Source organism: Trichosurus vulpecula, chromosome 2 (assembly GCF_011100635.1).
Source record: "Trichosurus vulpecula isolate mTriVul1 chromosome 2, mTriVul1.pri, whole genome shotgun sequence".
NCBI classification, from domain to species: domain Eukaryota; kingdom Metazoa; phylum Chordata; class Mammalia; order Diprotodontia; family Phalangeridae; genus Trichosurus; species Trichosurus vulpecula.
In genome coordinates this window covers 165,172,935-165,193,515 of record NC_050574.1, presented here as the reverse complement: position 1 = coordinate 165,193,515, position 20,581 = coordinate 165,172,935, and the positions used below count along the sequence as shown (strand labels likewise).

At 40.5% G+C, this 20,581-nt stretch overlaps 1 protein-coding gene and 1 pseudogene across 1 annotated transcript in view; both read right to left on the bottom strand.

Annotated features, from left to right (window-relative positions):
- Positions 1-1,029: 1,029 nt before the first annotated feature.
- DDX25 (DEAD-box helicase 25) overlaps positions 1,030-20,581 on the bottom strand; it is a 31,741-nt gene continuing 12,189 nt past the window's right edge. Inside the window, exons 9-12 of the mRNA XM_036745874.1 lie at positions 17,267-17,504; positions 5,973-6,135; positions 5,290-5,478; positions 1,030-1,091 (exon numbers count right to left, since the gene is read on the bottom strand). Coding sequence (XP_036601769.1) covers positions 1,030-1,091; positions 5,290-5,478; positions 5,973-6,135; positions 17,267-17,504 — 652 coding nt within the window. The remainder of the gene's footprint in view (positions 1,092-5,289; positions 5,479-5,972; positions 6,136-17,266; positions 17,505-20,581) is intronic.
- Positions 9,007-9,641, bottom strand: LOC118838536 (annotated as a pseudogene).

The window sequence follows — 20,581 nt, the reverse complement described above, 5'->3', positions numbered from 1 at the left end:
ATACGTATCAGGAGAGAACCTGGGTTGTCTCTGCTGACTGGCCCATCTTCTTTTTCTATAAAATAACTGGAGCAAAAGAGGAAAAAAGGTTTGATGTTTGCTATGGCATCTGGAAGCACAGAAAGTTGCTAAAATAAAACAATAGATTGTCATAATTCATAGCCCATTCCCTCGCACACACAGCATATGCTCGACGATAATCCTATAGAAATGCAGAGGCAAAATGAAATGGTGGAAAAGAGCACTGGAATTGGCAACAGAAGATGCTGGTGTGAATCCTGCCTCAGATACTTGCTTAGCTATGCAGCCAAGGGCAAGACACTTATTTGTCCTCTCAGGGCCCAAGTTTAGACATCTTTAAAAGAGGGAGAAGAACACTTATACTTGGATTCTACTCACAGGTCTGCTGAAAGGAAGGTATTTCCCACACCATTAAGTGCTCTATAAATAGGAATTACTTTTGTTAATTAAAATTAAATACTATAGTACCTGCAAAGCAGAGAGGGGTGCACAAGAGTGTGGTGGGGAAGGGGAAGAGGGTGGGAAAAGACACACAAAAGAGAAGCGATCAGATTAGGTGTACTGGTCTTTTCATGTAGGCTCCAAAGCTCATGTTGCTGTCATCACAAGGATGAAAGAACTAATAAGTCTCTACAGCCATCTAGTGGCAAAATTCAAGGGCTCCAATATAATTTTCGTGTAAAGGATTTAGTTATTTAGATTCATCAGTGCATTCTGGAATATGTGGAGGCCCCCATGCAAATATATTTACCAGTAAAACGATGAAGACAAATCCAGGTCAGAAAATGCTCTTGAGTCTTTGGCCAATGCTGTTCAATGAGCCACATTTTAACTGACGTGAAGAGTTAGGGATTAAAACTTAAGACCATCAGGAACTTTATTTTGCTGTATGACAAACAACGGTTTTCCTTCTGAAAAAGCCCCAACCATCAAATTTCAATTGTAGCTTTCTGGAACCTGTTTACACATACACGGGAGTGTTTTATAAACCCCTGCAAAGTCTTCACTTTAATATTCAATCTTTTCAATTTCATCCATGTCATCTGGGTCCAGCTGCTTAATCTTGCTGTCTGAAAGAATGTGAAAGGACACAGCAGGCAAATCAATACCATCGTCTGCAGGCAGAAAATCCATGAATTCCCCCCAGTCATTTCTGACTGACACCATGAGAGCACTTGGAACCAAGAAGATGCACTCACAGTAACTTCTTTGTCAGAAATCTCACAATGACAATTTGAAATAGCAGAGGAGCTGTAAGCATGTGCTCCATCACTAAAGTCCATCCTCCCTGTGCTGATAAGGCAGCACTGAGTTCTTGCAGGCCATGCCCATGCAGAAAGGCTCTACCAGGTCCTAACAGCAAGCTAGAAAGGCTTTGAATCTGGGCCCAGGCCCAGACTATAAGCAATCTTCTGAGGTCCAGGCTAACTAAATAAATGTGCAGAGGCTCATCACCAGGATGTAGTGATGAAAAATTTGGCCACAGAAACTCTTAATGATCATCTGCTAAGCTATACAGACTTATACACTGACCCTGGGGCGAGGGTACCATCGCTTACAAAATTAGAGGTCCCTGCTGGGATATGTCCCATGAGGTCAAGGACAGGGGAGAGAGAGACATGGTACAAAAAAATAGGTAGAAACTGATGAAAATAAGGTAAAGCATAACCAAAGAACCCTAAAATATGTATCTTGGAGCCTTGGGAGTGAAATGAGAGGGTAGGGATTAGATTACGGAGGGAGGGAAATGAGAGTAGGGGAGTGTTGGAAGGTCTGGAGAGAAAGAAGTGGTCAGGTGGCATGTGCTGAGAACATGGTGGTTCTAAAAAAAGCGACAGTCATGTACATTACCTGGACTAGGCCTCCAACAATGATCCTTCCACAGCAGCAGAGGGCCTTCTGAGCTTGGGAAGAGGACCACAGACAATTGTGGTCCCCTAGGTCACCTTATAAGAACTTAATCAGGTTCTCACATTTAGACTAGCAGCTCAGTTAAAGTCTGTAGTCTAAAAATTGTTTCTTAGCATACTCTGTCCTCTTTTTTGCCACCTTCACCACAGAACCAAACAGGGTTTGCAAAGCTGTATTTTCCATGAAAACCATCCCTTACAGGCTTTAGGGTTTCACTCACGTAGATTATGTGTGCTCGCATGGATATGTCTAGAAATGGCTCACACGGAGGCATGAATAGTTAACTTTAGTCTCCTCCATCCACCTGTTCTACTCTAAGGGAGACTCTGATTCCTGCTAGGAAAGGAGCAAGAGACTGGGGCCACAAGGGTGCCCATTCTGTTCTCCTCAAGGGAAGCATACTAGGCTAGAATTAAATCTGTCTCTCTGTTGAATATATTAATATATTAGTCTAAGGGAAATAATTTTTAGGTTCGAGCTGCTCCTTATCCCTCAACAGGGAAGGAGTACCCTAACATATATCCAAAGGCTTGATTTCCTGCCTACCAAACGCCAGTCACACAAACATCTAGAGAATAGCAAATAAATTCATTTATCCAAAGTGATAGGAAACAGAAATCAAACAAGTTACACAGATGATAATATACCAGACCATAGACAGAGTGAATGAACTGTCCCACTAGGAGTGAGATAATGCCATAAAGAAAATTTCAGTTCTCATCAAATGTGAAATTCCCGAAAATCTCTAGCATGTAAACTGGGGATAGGGACATAATCGAGGCTCTAGTCTAGCTAGTATGCTGGCTTCTTCCCAGAATCAGTCTCAGTCTCTCTCTGTCTCTGTCTCTCTTCAGGGACCTCTCCCTGAGAATTTGGAATTAAGTATTTCCTCTTTCAAAGCTGGAAGCCAGAAGAGGAAGGCTCAACATCCCTTAATGGGGAAGGAGTGATAAGAGATCAGGAGAGTGTCTCAAACCTAGGCTAGCAATATTGGGGTGGGGGTGGGGTGTATAGATATAATTCTAGCTCAGTACTCTCTTTCTCTGAGGTGAAAAGAGTGACTGGACTTGTGGCTTCAATTTCCTGCTCTCTGCCTGGCAGGAATTAAAGTCATCCTTGGAGAGCAGTGGGAAAGGTGATTCTAGAAATGCCTATGCACATCTCCTTGAGAACCACAGACAAACATGACCTATATGGACAACACTCTCCCTACCTCCCCCCACGTGGCCACGTACATCTATCTAGATTATGGAATTAGAACTAGTATATAAAAATCAGATTATCTCATATTAATTGGAATAATTATTAATTCTATATTCACAACAATCTATATCTCTATATACATATATATGTATATATAGTTGGCTCTCATGCCCAATATACTTCATAAGAATTCGCTCTGAGGGGCAGGTAGGTGGTGCAGTGGATAGAGCACTGGCCCTGGAGTCAGGAAGACCCAAGTTCAAATTTGGCCTCAGACTGTATAACCCTGGGCAAGTCAGTTAACCCTGATTTACTCCCCCTACTTCCCCCAAAAAGAAAAGAATTCACTCTGTCTTTCCTACTAGCCATGGCACTTCTAGGATTTAGTAACTAAATAAAAATAGTCTTCTGTTCCTGACCAGGTGGATGCTAGTACCCTGGGAATGTCTGAACTTTGGATAAGTTACCCAAAAGGGTTCATCAAAAACACCAAACCCACTATTTCAACTGACTACTTTTACCCTTATATTTCCTAAAAGCTTGTTTGTTAAAAATTGATGACAGAAAAAGCAATTTGGAATTATGCCCTCAAAGTTACTAAAGTATGCATAACCTCTGACCCAGTGACACCACTACAAGTCCTATGACACAAAAAGATTAAAGAGAAGACTGATAAGTACAAAAATATTTATGGCAGCTCTTTTTGAGGTGACAGAATAAGAGACCAAACAACTGGTACCAACCAGCTGGCAATAGATGAACAAATTATGGTATGTGAATACAGTTCTATAAGAAATGATGAAAGGGATAATTTCAGAGAAACTTAGGAAGACTTCCATAGCCTGATGCAGAGTGAAGTGAGAAGCAGTGAAGATGTATGCTCTAACCACGTTATAAAAGCAAACATTTTGAAGGCTAAAGAATTCTGATCAAGGAGATTATTGCCTATTCTAGTGGATTAGCGTATGAAGCATGCTGCCCACTTCCTACGGTGGTTATGGACTCAGGATGCAGAGAATGAGACGTGCTTTTGGACACGGCCAAAGTAGGAATCTATTTTGCTTGTTTATGTATATTTGTTACAAGAGTTTTCTCTTTCTTTTCAGTGGGGAAGGTGAGGTAGCATCAAGAAAAGATAAATGTTTGATAAGTGAAAAGTGTAAACAAACGAATGTCAAAAGTTCAAAGTCTGTGCAATGAGACAGACTGCTTTGTGAATGAATCAACATTTGTCCAATATGACTAAATATTATTTCCTCTCAGCCAGTCAATAAGCATTTGTTAAGCACCTACTATGCACCAGGTGCCATGCTAAATGCAGGAGATACAAAGGAAGGCAAAAACAAATTCTGCTCTCAGGTCAATTAACGTCGGTGTTCTTCTTCTAAAGTCCTACTACAACGTCTCACTGTGGCGTGAATGAAACTCTGGGCTCTCAAAGTCTCTACCAGTAGAAAACCTCTGAGGTCCTACCACACTGGAAAGGTACTGAATAAAGGCCAAGTAACAGACTATGTGAGAACCACCTAAGCTGCACAGGGAACAGCTTGTCATCAAAAGGTTGGTCATCAGGTGTTGAATCATTTTGGCCATAGCAAGTGATAAACATCTGCTAGAGTAGATAGAGTGCAGAATGAAGGAAGTGCCCACACTAATAAAATCATAAATCTTTTGGAAAACTGCACAGATGGGCCAGTGCCTGGGCACTTCTGAGTTTGTTGAATATTGTGTTCTTCAACCTTAAAATTCTTGAGGCCTAAGCACCACGAAAGCCAGTAACATCTCTCTCAATGGTATGTGTTGGCAAAGAACGTACGTGTGTCCTGATTCTAGTTCCATAGTATAATATTTTTTGTGGCAAACTGGTCTGAATCTTCACAATCGTTTGTGAAGGAAGTCTCTTGATTTGCTGTAATTCTGGGTTACTCAACATACACCATACATAGTTTCCCCCCAAACTGGCTTATGAAACACCTGGGTCTTGCTAATGATATTATCTCTAAGTGTATATACTGTATATATTTGTTCCTTTCAGCAGTATCTTATTTTGGGGTTGTGAGTGTTTGGGGATGGGGATGGGGCAGGAGGAGGGAGGATTCGAACCAACATGGTCAATAGAGCTATAGTTTACTTTATGGAGAATGCATTACTTACTGAAGTGATCCTGAATTTTGAAAAGTAAAGGCAACTTATTCACTTCAATCATGTTGAAGGCGATGCCCTTTTTCCCAAAGCGGCCTGTTCGTCCTATTCGATGGAGGTAGGTCTCATAGTCTGGTTCACCAGTTTGGTTGAAAGGAAGGTCAAAGTTTACAACAATTGTGACTTGCTTTACATCAATACCTAGAGAGAGAAAGAGAAAGAAACATTTACAAGTGATTCTGACTGACATGTCCCACAATTCCTCCCAGGAGGAAAAGCTGATGAATAACCAAGTATTTTATGGAATTATCATTCAATGGGATAGACAAACTTGCTTTCAAACAAATGAAATGCCTATTATGGATAGCAGCCTTAACAAAGCTGGATTAGAAATAGGTAACTGCTAAATTACCTTTAAAGTACATATGAATGGAGGGGAGGTCCTAACACCTGTAAAGCCATATCTATTAAAATATTCCCTTCCAGTGATGAAGTGAAAAGCATGGAGCCATCAACTTAAATTCTCCTGGGGTTTCAGAGGAATGAGTGAGAAGACTGGATGTAACAGAGATGAAGAACCTAACCTTGACGAGGACAAACCGAGAAAGAATGAATGAACTGCTTGTGAGAAACTTAAACTTTTCCAAAGCAGTCAATAGCTCTACCTCTTGAAAAAAAAAAATCAAAACCCACACCTCGAGCGCAGACGTTGGTGGTTATAAGGACTTTCTCTTTCCCATCACGAAACCTCTGGATGATTGAAGCCCGCTGATCAACTGTCAGCTCTCCACTTAACAAAGATACTTGGTGACCATCCTGCATCATCTCCACAGTTAACCACTTTGCATTTTGACGAGTCTGTTTAAAAAATAAACCAAAAAAATACACTTACAGGGTTAAGGCATAGTTGCTGTATGGAATGCAGGATAAGAGAGAGGAAGAAAGATTCATCCTTTCATTTTCCATTAACTATTGTAAACCCTTTACAGTATGTTGCACTGAGTTACTTCTTTCTCCTATAGCAGTTCTGAAGAAGGACCAAAAGATAGCCCCAAAATGACAATACTTTTGTCCTGAGCTTTACAGATGTAGAAATGCTTTGAAAATGTAATCCCATTTGATATCATTTGATCTGGGATCTGACATAAAATATATATGGGGAACTTTTCTATATGTGTATATATACACACATATGGAACATATGTTATATACACATACTCACGTACGAGATCAAGAGCCAATGGATAAGTGGTCAAAGGATATAAATGATCAATTCTCAAAAAAAGAACCACAGGCTATAATAATCATAGGAAAGAAATGCCAAATCACCAGTAAGAGAAATTTGTGTGTGTGTGTGTGTGTGTGTATACACACACAATGATGGGAAGAATTGGTATTGGATGGGTGGCAAAAAACACAGACACACTAATGTACTTTTGGTGGAGCTATGAATTGGTCCAACTATTTGTAATTTGGAATTATGCTAAGAATTTGACAAAAATGTCTATATCTTTCAATTCAGAGATTCTAGTGCTAGCTATATACCAGTATAAAGGAGATCAAAGATAGAAAGAAAAGTCCCATATACATCAAAATATTGACAGGAGCACTTTTTGTAGTTGCAAAGAACTGGAAACAAAGAAAATAGATGCCCATTGATTGGCAGAAGACTAAACATAAATATGATGGAGTATTAATTTGCTGTAAGAAATGATCTGAAAAATTTTAGGAGGCATAGGAAAATTTATGTGAACTGATGCAAAGCAATATAAATAGAACCTAGAAAACAACAGAAAGAGTGATAAATGGAAAGAAAAAATAAAACAAAACTGAATACTGTGTAATTATGACCAACTTTGACCCAGGTGAATTGAGAAAATGTATTACTTCTCTCTCTCTCTCTCTTCTTTGCAAAGGTGGGAGACTGTGGGTACAGAATGCTGCATACACTATCAGACTTGGTTGATATATTGGTTAGTTTTGCTGAACTGCCCTTTCACCACCCCTCCTCCCGTTCCTCTTTTTACACTGTGTCAAAAAGGAGAGGGCAATGAATGGAGGAGAGACATCTTTGGAAATGGAGATATAAAACAAAAGATATTACATTTTTTTTAAAAGTTCTCTCATTTGTGTGTTACTACAACTTTGTGAGCTTGGCAAGGTGGGTATAACTTATCATTTTTGTTTTTATACTTGGACAAATGGCTGTATATACAGGTTAAATCACTTGCCTAAGGTCCTGTAATATTAAAGCTGATGAAATTTCTCACTCCAATACTCCAAAGGAGTCCTATTTTGTAGGCTTCCACGGATAGATCATTAACTTTTCTTTCATAATTTTAATGTGGCATGACATCATTGTTTTTAATGGTTGGCAGTGAAACAGTCAGACTATAACCTTCTGCAGTTCAGTTGCCAGTGCTTGGTTTCAACATCTGAGGTCAATAACACTGGTAAGGGATCTCCCACCTGCTATGATGATTGCTTTTGTCTTTGTCAACAGCTGCCCACAGCCTTGGAGCACAGGGCCTTGTCACAGGAAGGGGCTCAGGAAGACGCCAGAGCTGTTGGGGGCAGGAGGATGGGGGGAAACAAAGTGGTTTTCTTCCCTAGGGGAACAGTTTGTACTGTGGAGAGGACAGGGGGAAGTGCCCCCCAGGAAGAGGCAGGCAGGCCAAACCCTAAGAGCAGTTCCCACCTCCCTCTCCATCAGCCAGAAACTAGGAAGCCACCCTCTTGCTCTTGTATTTCTGGCCCCTCTTAGTGACTCTAGCCCAGGAGGACTTAAAACTCTCCCTCAAGCTTGGATTTAAAAATATAAATATATATGTATATATATATATATATATAATATTTTATTTTCCCCAATTACATGTTAAAAATTTTTTTTAATCTTTCTTTTGAAGTTTTGAGTTCCAAATTCTCTCCCTCCCTCGCTCCCCTCCCCTCTCCCTGAGATGGTACTCAATAAGATATGAGTAATACATGTACAATCACGTAAAACATTTTCATATTGGTCATTCTGAACGAAAAGGCTAAAATAAAAAAAGAAAGTAAAAGATAGCATGTTTCAATCTATATTCAAATAATATCAGTTCTTTCACAGGAGACAGATAGCATGTATCGTATGAGTCCTTTGGGATGGCCTTGGATCATTGTATTGCTGAGAATAGCCAGGTCATTCACAGTTCTTCATCAAATAATATTGCTGTTACTGTGTAAAATGTTCTCCTGGTTCTACTCATTTCGCTTTGCATCAGTTTGTGAGTCTTTCCAAGTTTTTTCTGAAGTCATCCTGCTTGTCATCTCTTACATCAAAATAATATTCCTTTACAATCATATACCACAGTTTGTTTAGACATTCCCCCATTGATGGGCATCCCTTTGATTTCCAATTCTTAGCCACCACAAAAAGAGTTCAAGCTTGGACTTTTTAAAAAAGTATAGTCAGTTTCAATGCTGTCAAAAGATCATGGGATAGAAGAGGAGTAAGGGTGGGGGGATTTCTAGCATCCATATCAGGTGAGAAAGAGTCCCAAAGTGAATTAGAAACAGACTGGAAGTAATTAATAGTGCAGCCAAAATGCCCATTTCCTCTTCCTCTCTTCCCCAACCCCCAAATGGCTCTGAGAATTCAGTCTATAACCAAGGAGCTGTATACCTGACTTGGTCATAACCGATATGAAAACCCTTTGGCCATCACTGTCACTGTTGGCCGCATGACCTCCTTCAGGCCTGGAAAAAGCCCTGAACTACTCTTCCTTTTGCTGGCTGGAAACTGTTCACCATGCAGGTGTTCTCATCTTCCGCTGCAGTGAACAGGAAGCTCTAGAATTTTCCCAACTGTTTCACTGAGATTGTGAAGCACTATCCAAATCACACTCAGGAGTGGTGTGGTCAGGGACCTGGGTAGGTCCAGTAGCACAGGCTCATGGGTCAGAAGCTGCTAAACTGGGCTTTGGTACCTTTGAATCTGACCATGTACAGTGCATCTGTCAGTATGTGTTTGTCTCTGGCCAGGCCATCTAGAACTGCAGCTGCTTCTGAGACCATCTTGTACTTTTTCCCACTCCAGAGGACTAAATGAAACTCACTGGAGAAGGACTTTCCATCCACTATGTTCCAAACCTAAGCTGTTTTTCCTTTAGTGAAAATGGAATTGCTTTAGCCAGTAAGGCCCATACTGAGGACCACCATTCACCACTGCCATCACTGAACTCCACCATCACAGAATGTCCATTGTTGGAGATGCTTGGCAACATGCAAATCTTATAGACCAGGCCCAGGGACTTCAAGGTGGGGTCATACATAGCCCGACTGAAGACAATGTTGATGGGAGACTGGTGGTCCCTCTGGACAATTGGGTATAAGTTGTGATCCAGCTGTGAAGGCCAGTCATACTGCCATGGCTACAAGTCTGGCTCCTGGAACTTGATCCATGCTGAGCCACTCAGTCCTAGCTTAAAGCCTCCAGAGGCTTGGCTGTAGGAGGAGAATCATCAATTTTCCATACCTTAATAGTTTCATTAGTTGCTGTGGCTTCCCCAAAGATCATCACTTAGAGGCCAAATTTAGGCTCAATGATGATAAGAATTCAGTGGTTTTTGCCTTTGTATCTCTAGTGCCTAGCACTGTGCCCTGCATACAGCTGGCATGTAAAGGTTGAACTGTGAAGTAGAATGAGCTTCCAAACTTAGCTAGATTCTCACTCTATCACCAGGACTGTATTTAAGGCCCCTCCGGACTGGTAGGATCTGCTAGAGCTGGCACTCTGTTGGTAAAGTTTTTGAGAACCCAGGTTCACCTCCATTTAGTGCTGGAGTAGGACTTTAGTGAAGAAATAATGATTATTGCTTACACTTATTTATGAAAAATTTTTGAATCTTATATACTAGGTTATTAGAGCTGGAGATTTTAGAGGTGTTCTAAGTCTTCCATTTTATAGATGAGGTAATTGAGGCCTGGAGAGGCCAAGTTCCTGATCTTCTCACTCTAGCCCAGTGTGGCTTGCCACACCTCAGGGACTCCTCGTTTACAAAGCATTTCAATAACCCTGAGAAATAGAGGGTGAGGGCCAGGATGAAGAAACTGAGGCCTAGAGAGATGAAGTATGACTTGCTCATGCTGCAGAGGGAATAAGCATTTCTTAATCAGCTATTATGTGCCAGATGCTGTCATCTTAACTGGTCCTCATTGTAAACCTCTCGAGGGCTAAGGTCCTGCATGACCTCCTTGCCTAGCCTCTGTCTTGGGAAGTTGGGAAGGTGGACCATCTAGAAAGGCTGCTTTTGCTTCATGACTTGAATGATCCTACAGAAATCCTCTTTGGATTGGCATCACAGAGCATGGTGATACAGAGGGAATATGTTCTACTTCTGGAGCTCTTCAAACCATTCCTCCTTTAAGGTTCCTCAAGGGCTCCCAGCCAGGAAATCTATCTTTAATTAACATGCACTGAAGTCCTGGGTTTTGCTATTTATGAGGTGAAGATCATACCTCATTCTATGCTTCTTTGCTAGACAGATTTGAAATCTATAAACCAGCAATTAATCTATGCCTGTATATTATTTATTGCTCAGAATTTGTCTGAATAAAAAAAAAGAGAATCTCTTGGGATGTGGGAGATAGGGGTGAGGAGGGCACTAAGCTTGTGAAATTCCCTTTTCTGAAAAATCTAAGAAATTTATCCATGTGGGAACTGGCCCAAAAAAGCCTCCTGCCCTCTAAAGTTGTTTCAGTATAAGGTACCACATCCTATACCTCATATGCTGATACCTGGCCTTGGATGATGTGGCTAGTGTGAGAGATGGGTAAAAGTTAGGGAAAGCTAGGTTTCCACAGAAGAGTTGAGTTCCATAGAATAATTAGTGAAGTGTCAGCCTGAACAAAGAAGGAATAAAAATTAACCAAGATGACAGTCCTCAGCCAATGAGAACAGAGTTTGTGATTTTGCAGAAACCACAGGTTCAGGATATAGGCAAAACTGGTCTAAACTGGCCAGATAACGGTCAGGGTTGAAGAGAAAAATGGGTCAAATGGCTACCACGCATGCTTAATTGGCTAATTGAATATTACCTCACCCACAGGGAGTAGTTTTCTGCCATTTTTGAACATGGGACGTATGTTGAGGAAGGGGGGAGCATGCCAAGGATTTGCATGTTGGGGGCATATATGGAAGATTGTGACCTAGAAGGGAGTGGACCAATCCGTTCTCTGAAGGGAGGTACTGAGCTGATGGTGTATCAATCTATGTCAGTCTAACAGAATAAAGTTGGTCTCACTCCTGTACTCTCTACTCCCTCTTCCTAAAGAAGGGTGGAGTCCGCTCCTGGCCAGGAACATTTACCAATTCCTTTGAATTCCTCAATAATAATAAATTGCCCTTGATATCTGAATTTCAGTGTCAAGCGTATTTCTAATACTAGTAAATAGCTAAATAGTAAAATAAATAATAATTATTATAAAAAAACAATAAATTAAAGTAAATAGCAAATAGCTAAGTCTACATCTAGAACCTTCTTCCAGCACCAAGGACAGGCAGTCTTTTAAACCTTCATTGGTCCCCACCAGTCAATAGCAGCCTCTCCCCTCCGACCTCCTAGAATACTTTGTACCTCTCTGATGAACTCATGTATTATCAATATTTGTGTTTCTTATCCTCTTAATAGACCAGAGGCTGCTTGAAAGCAGGGATCATAATTTAGTTAAACTTGATATGTCCTCTGACACCTAGCAGCACAATGCTCCTCACATCATAACAACACTAAGGTTTGCAAAGCACTGTACATAGTTGTTTGCTCAGTAGGCATTTGATGTTTTCTAAGTTGAACTGCTAAATTTTAAGATGGAAGGGGCATTTTTGGAAGAGAAAACTTAAAATACACCTATAATTTATAAAAGAGGCAAAGAATGTCTTCTTTTACCTAGCCAAGAAAAAAAAAAAGAAAACAAAACAAAAAACCAAAATCAACGTGGGAGGGGAAGGCCCTCATGGTTTCTGGCCAAAACAGAAATTGCTATTTACATTCACTTGGAGCCACCAGGGCCCAAACAATGACCCTGTGGGGCTTGGAGGTGGGACCTATTGTTGAGAGTCAGAGTGATTTGGGTTTAAGGCATGGTCCTTAAAAGAAATCTAGCCTGTAAACCCCAAGGTATCTTGCAAGGTTTCAGCCATCAAAATTTATATTCCTTTGGGCAGAGCACCCACAGGTAAGGATATGATTCCCTATGTGGACAGAGGGAGAAGAGGTGAGAAGGCAGGAAGACAGGCAGAAAGGAAAAAAGGAAGGAAGGAAGGGGGGGGTGGAGCTGCATTGCCCAAATGGAACTAGCCAGCTGGGTCGCTAGTGGGGCAGCTACTATTACTCACAGATTGTTGTTTGTCCTTTGTTCTCAAAGAGGACCATGACATCAGGAAGGTGATGCCATGACTTGCAAGTGAATTGGATTTAAGTGGAGGAGGGCTGTGCAAAGTCACCAGCCTCACTCTCCTCCAGAGCCATCTGGATCCAGTGGCAAGATATAGATCAGGACGACTGGGCTTTGTGATATAAAGCAGGTATGAAGCACTATTCCCAATGCCTGGCTTGGAGCCTTAAGTAAAGTACCTGTTCCACAAATACTTGAACTGAACTGAATAGCTATATACCCCAAAGGAATGTAAATTTTGATCACTGAAACTTTGCAAGATATCTTGGGGTTTATGGGTCAGATTTCTTTCTTAAGGACCACCCTTAAACCCAAATCACCCTGGCTCTCATTGATTGGCCAATAACAGGTCCTAGCCCAAGCCCCACCAGGTCATTGTTTGGGCCTGGATGTAAATAGCAACTGTTTCTGTTTTGGTCAGAAACCCTGAGGGTCTTCCCCTCCCAGACTGATTTTTTTGATTAGGTAAAAGGGGCCATTCTTTGCGTGCTTTGCCAGAGCTAGCTCAGTGTTTGGGAGGCTCCAAAGGAATGTGTGGGAGAGAAAAGGTATTAGACTGACTACCAAACTGAAGATCTACAGAGCTGTTGTGCTGACTTCATTGTTGTACGCCTGTGAAACCTCGACAATATACCAGCTCCATGCCAGGGAACTGAATTGCTTCCATTTGAATTGTCTTAGGAAGATTCTGAAGTTCACCTGTCAAGGTAAGGTACCAGACACTGATGTCCTTTCAACTAAATTGCCGAGCATTCAAACTTTACTGTAGAGATTGCAACTCTGACGGGCTGGTCACATTGTTCTAATGCCAAATGTACGCTTGCCCAAAAGACTACTTGATATAGAATTCACACAAGGCAAAGGCTCACATGATGGTCAGAAGAAGCCATACAACAACACTCTCAAGGTCTCTTTCAAGAACTATGAAATTGTGTGACATGGGAGACACTGGCATAGGACCAATCAGGATTGAGTGAGAAGGATATAATTTGTGAAGACTTCACAGGGTAAGAATATAGGGGCTACTCTATTCTCATATTTCTGGAATGGGGAATGTCTGAAGGAGTAGGAGAGGCTTGGAATTTAACCTTGTAGTGACTTAGCTAACTTCTGGAAAGTCAGGGCCTGAAGCCGGAGGTGCCCTTCCCTTCCCTCTCTCGGTGCTAGCATAAGAATTTTACTAAATAGGGAGATAATGGACTACCTGTGAACTGTTTGTTCTCTGCTCCAGGAAGATCCCCCTCTCCTTCCTCATTCCTTCTCTTTAGTCATATCATGGCCACATTAGTAGCCAAAACGGAAAGTATGTATGGATTGGTTCTCTATTTTCACGCCTAGATTGTAAGCCCACCTCTCAGTCAATGGTAAGGAAGGATAGAGGTGGGTGGGGATCTTTGCATAGAGAATATATTTAGTGCTGCATTTCCTTTGTACTTTGCCTCCCTCCACCAGTTTGCTAGTGGAGGTGACCACCCAAAGCTCATGAGGTTTGTAAAATAAAGTCGCTTTGCTTCTCCTAAAGATGTCTCTCCAATTATTTGATTTTTCCATCCCATACAGGATGGTGTGCACACATCAGAGAAGGTGCTATGCTCCATGAGCAAAGAAGAATTGAAGTAGTTCAAAAGAAACACGAGATGCACAAATTTAGAGAATCCACCCTAAATATTCACATGGGCTATTTATGCCCGACCTGTGGTAGAGAATTCCAAGCTTGTATTGGTCTGATCGGTCACAGTTGGACACACTGTAACTTGACTCTAGCATACTGATGTCATTTTGGTCCTCTTCAAGAACAAAGGACAACAACCAACCACCTAGCCTTAATCGTTGAATGGGTGTTGTCTCAGTCAAACTGAGACCTGGGAAAGACCTTAGCTTAAAAAGGCCAAGGTCTCCCACTGCATCTGGGGCCATGTCTAGTTCTTCTGATCTATATCTTGCCACTGAACCTAGATGGCTCCAGGGGAGAAAGTGAGGCTGGTGACTTTGCACAGCCCTCCCTCACTTGAATCCAATTCACTTGCAAGTCATGGCATCACCTTCCTGATATCATGATCCTCTTTGAGAATGAAGGATAAACAACAACAGCAAGGAAAATACCTGCAGAGAAGAGACCCAGGTGGGAAGCCACAGTGGGGCTTGGGGTAGAGATAGATGTGTGAGAAAACTAGGCAAACTCTGTTTGCTTCTAAGGCTGGCAATTAATTGTAGTTTCCATCCTCTCTAATGCAATGTAGGCAAGGAACGTCCAGTCCCTTGGTATACTGTTTATGATCTACTACTGTTCTTAGAGTATTTCCTTAAATTGGCAACTTAGTAACCCTGTTGAAGAAAAGAAATGATTAGTCTGGCATGACTGCAATTCAACAAACATTTATTATACGCTCCCTGTAAGGGCCTAGGGTCAGCATTGAGGATACACAGGCAAATGAAAACCAAACAAAAGTTTACACAGAGTACAATGTGGGCACCATATTTTAGGAAGGACATTGATAAGGGAGAGAAGATACTAAGGAATGCGATGAAGAATGTGAAGGGGCTAACAGATCACTCCACTCTAGGATCAGCTGAAATAACTGGGGAGATTGAAATCTTTCAGGGAAGAGTAGAAGCTGAAGGTATCTTCCAAGTACAGGCAGGGCTGTCATATGGAAGAGGAACTTGTACTAGCAGCAATGGATGGAAGCGGCAAAGAGGCAGTTTTTAGGGTTGATGTTAGGAAAAACCTCCTGTCAGAACACTTCAAAAGTTGAATGAGGAATAATGGGTTTTACCTCACTAGGGGTCTTCATGCAAAAGCTGGCTGACCACTTGTTGGGGAAGTTGCGGGACTGGTTGGTTAAGTACTGTATGGACTACATGGCCTTCGAGGTGCCTTCCAATTCTAACATTCCGTAATGCTGCATGGTAAGATGAGGCAACAAACTCACTGGTTCATTTGGGGTAAAAAGGTCCATTCAGGGAGCTGACAGTCCCAGATACCTGTATTATGCTATACTGCCTCTCCTGCCACCAAACTGTGTGGGATGGATTTTACGAATCCAAGAATTAAAACAGAGGCATCTCAAGGTGAAAGTAGAAAGGAAAATTTATTACGATCCTGCAGGAAAGGGCAACCCGGACATCGAAAGGACTGGGGGTCCTCTCAGTGTCAGAGCGCACTGGACACAGAAAATTGGGGTGTTTATATAGGTCCCTAACCGCAATTCCCCCTCCCAACCTCCTTCCTCTCAGCTTGCAGATGTAAGCTTTGAGGGTATAATCTGGACACGATAAATCTACCCAGGGACAATGGCAAGAAACAAACAGTATGGTTATTTTTGACAAGCAGGTGACGAACATGAACTTCCCACCATTCTTATTTCATTCTACTATCAACCTCAAGGTAGTAAATCTGTCTTAATAACAATGACAATGACGATTGAACAAACAGTTCAGTTATCGGTAACAGGCAGGAATTAGTTGTTGGTTACCTCATCTTCACATCTGCGGTAAACTAGCCTTTCCCATCACCCTTACATCTGTGACGGATATCCCCAGCACCCTTACACCTTGTCTCCCATCATTCATACCTGACTGGTCTTGCACGTCTACATTGCACCTGGCTTTCCGGCTTTTCATTCATTTTTCTGCTGAGCTGAGGGTCCCTTATCCTGGGGTCAATGCACAGGGGGTGAGCATCCTGTGTCCTATCCTTACTTTCAGAGGATTTTATGGTTGCTGACTTATTCACCTCAACCCTTCTTTCTTTCAGGCCTCTCGCCATTAGGTAAATACACAGGATGCGAGCATCCTGTGTCCTGTTCTTAACCTCGGGGGCCTTACGGTCACTAGCTAAGCTTGTGGAGGGGAAAACATCTAAGTAGAGAAATGGCTTTACAGAAAGGAAAATATCTAAGTAGAGAAATGGGACTCACTATCCTACTTATTTCTATTTATCTAATTTGTTCCCTTTTATGAGAGGTCTTCACTCGTCCCATACAAAACCCTTTTCAGGGATTCATTTCTGGTGTTCCTATCCAACCCTCCCATGCTGGTTTGGTTCCATTTCAGCTCACTATTCAAAAGCTGCCTGGGTATCCTGCTGCCATCCTTCTTTTCTACACATCTAGACCAGTCAGGGCCTTGAGACACTGGACTATCCAAGTTGCTGCATACATTGGAGATAAAAAAAAAATCTAGTGTCTCTTATCATCTCACCAGGCATTGTAGGGAGCAAAAAGAGGCCTGTGCAGATGTGGCCATGATCAGTTAGCCTATTTTTCTTTTCTGTGAAGAAGGAAGCACTCAACTAGCTAGAAAGGAGACAGTCCAACCCATAGAATAGCAGAATGGGAAAGGAGAAGGAAAGCTGAATTGAGCAGGAATTCTGAGATGAAAAGTGCCCCACTTCTGATCCTCCTTCAGCTCTAGCAAGATTACAAATTTAGTAAATATGTTTGAACCAGGTGTGTCCCTGGCTACTGAGTGCCTACGCTGTATAAGGCACAACACTGGGGAACTAGGGAAATCTGCTCACACCCCTTCAGAGAGGATTCAACCCAGCCAGTGTTACCTGGCAAAAGATGATGGCCTGACCAATGGTGATGCCTCCATAGATGTTGCACAGAGCTTGGTATTTGTCTTTCCTACTGTCACACAGAACATAATACTGCCTGATGTTGTTCAGAGTCAGCTCTTCTTTGCGTAGCTTGATCACATTAGGATCAGGAATTATTCGCTCGGCAAACTGCCACACAGAATCCTCAAAAGTTGCTGAGAAGAGCAGCATTTGGCATTCGGGCTGTAAAGCTCTGTAAGAGAAGAGGCCAGTTACCTGTGTGTTGCCTTTCTCACCTCTTAGAATAAATTTAAAAACCCCAAAATATGAGTTTCCTAGATTAACAGAAAAGGAAACAGAATATCTAAATAAATCTATCTTAAAAGAAGAAAGTAAACGGGTCATCAATGAATTTCCTAAGAAAGAAGTATCAGGACTGGAAAGATTTATAAGTGAATTCTACCAAACATTTAAAGATCAACTAATTCCAGTATTAAACAAATTATCTGATAATAGGAAAGCAGGAATCCTACCAAACTCCTTTTATGAAACAAGTATGGTATTGATACCTAAACCAGGAATAGCAAAAACAGAGAGAAAAAAATTATAGGCCAATTTCATTAATAAATATTGATTCAAAAATCCTACATAAAATACTTGCTAGGAGACTACAATATCATATAACAAAGATTATACATTGTGACCAAGTAGGAGTTATGCCAGGAATACAGGGATGGTTTAACATAAGGAAAACCATTAACATAACTGATTATATCAAATAATAAAAGTAACAAAAATGATTATATCAATAGATGCAGAAAAAGCTTTTGATAACATACAACACTCATTCCTATTAAAAACGCTTGAAAGCATAGGTATAAATAATGATAAGAAACATCTACCTAAAACCATCAGAAATTGAAAGAATCAGAACGGGCAATGAGGTAATAACAAAACTATCTCTTTTTGCCAGATGATATGACAAATATTTGGAAAATCTTAGAGATTCAACTAAAAAGCTGGCTGAAAAAATTAGTAATTTTAGCACACATAACATCAGCATTTCTATGTATCACCAACAAAACCCTGCAAGAAGAGATAATAGATACACAAAATACCTGGGGCTATAACTACCTAATCTACTTATTCAATGCCATCCCAATTACCAAAACAATATTTTATTGAGCTAGAAAAAAAATGTAACAAAATTCATTTGAAAAAAAAAGGTCAAGAATATAAAAGGAATTAATAAAAAAAAGGAAAGGAAGCAGGTTTAACAGTACCAGATCTTAAACTATAAGGCAGTAATTATCAAAACTATCTGAATCTGGTTAAGAAACCGAAAGGTGGATCAGTAGAATAGAGTAACCATATGATACATGGTAGTAAATGATTATAGTAATCTTTTGTTTGATGAATGTAAAGATTTAAGCCTGTGGGATAAGAATTTACCGTTTAGTAAAAATTGTTGGGAAAATTGGAAAGCAGTCTGGCAGAAATTGGGTATAGACCAATATCTTACACCATTTACCAAGATAAGGTCAAAATGGATACATGACTAGATATAAAGTGAGATATAAAGAAATTAGAAGAACATAGAACATATTACCTATGTAACAGGTAATAGACTTATGAATAGGAGAAGAATAAATAAGAGACAACATTGTGAGATGTAAAATGGATAATCTTGATTATGTTAAAGTTTTGTTCAAATAAAATCAATATAGTCAAGATTAGAAGGAAAGCAGAAAATTGTGAAAAAAATCTTTATAGACAGTTTCTTGGATAAAGGTCTCCTATCTCAAATATATGGAGAACTTTGTCAAATTTATAAGAATATGAATCATTCTCCACTTGGTAAATGGTCAAAGGATATGAACAGGAAGTTTTCAGATGAAGAAATCAAAGCTATATATAGTCGTAGAAAAAGATGCTCTAAATCATTATCGATTAGAGAAATGCAAATTAAAACAACTTTGAGAGATCATCTCATACCTATCAGATTGGCTAACATGATAGAAGAGGAAAATGACAAATATTGCAGGGGATGTGGAAAAGCTGGGACACTAATACACTGTTGGTAGAACTGTGAACTGATCCGACCTTTTTGGAGAGCAATCTGGATCTAGTAATACCACTATTGGGTCTGTTTCCTAAGGTGACAAGGGAAAAAGGAAAAGAACCTATAAGTTCTAAAATATTTATAGCAGCTCTCTATGTGGTGGCAAAGAACTCAAAATTGAGGGGATGGCCCTCAATTAGGGAATGGCTAAACAAATTGTGGTATATGATTGTGATGGAATACTGCTGTGCTGTAAGAAATAATGAGTAGGTTGATTTCAGATAAACATGGAAATACTCGCATGAAATAATGAAGAGTGAAATGAGCAGAACCAAGAGAACATTGTATGTGATAACAGCGATACTGTGTGAAGAATAATTGTGAACAACTAAGTTATTCCAAGTATTATAAATACTCAAATCAACTACAAAGGACTTAAGAAGGAAGATGCTATCCGCCACCAGAGAAAGAACTGATAACTAGAAGTATGCATAGTATGGTTCGTTCTATCTATCTATCTATCTATCTATCTATCGCCAAGGCAAATGGAGTGTGAGGTAGAGAGGGAGGGAGTGAGGGAGACAGTTCAAAATTTAAAAAAAAAAAAGAAAAAGAAAAAGCCAAGCTCCTCTGGGAACTAGTCAAGCCTAAGTTCGCTCTTCTGGACAAGGTTTTTTATTTTCTAGCAAGAGGAGGAGAGATATTTAAAGATGAAATGTTTTGCTTCAAGATCATAGAGTAACCACACAATACTGCCTTGGCTATAGGGCACAGATTTCATGAACTCCTCAGGCACAAAATCTGGTTTTGATGTTCCAAGTGAAAAGGAAGTCAGCCTTTGAAGCCAAGTCAGATATGAAGGAAGAAGACAAAGTTAAACAGGGGAGATGGGAAACTAAAACAATAATCAGATCTGATGGAAAGTGAGAGACAATTTGGAAGAGGAAAGACAAATAGAAATTACTAACCTTATTCATAAGGACCACTGCCTAGCCCTAAACAAACAATATAAATGAGGCCAAAAGTATTCTAAGTAACAAAAATGGAAGAGTGACTAAAATGATTTTTGGGTACCATACTGGAAAGCAGATAGAGAAGTCAGAGAGAAGTATTTATCTGCTCTTCTTTTTAGGAGTGAAAGTATGTTGCTTGAGAACTTGACAAGGAATATTTTCTTGAAGAGTTTTTGATGCCACTTCTTTTGAACAGTTTAAAAACTACCTTTTACAGCTTTTTCCTCTTTGCTTTCTCTTTTCTTAGGAAAGATG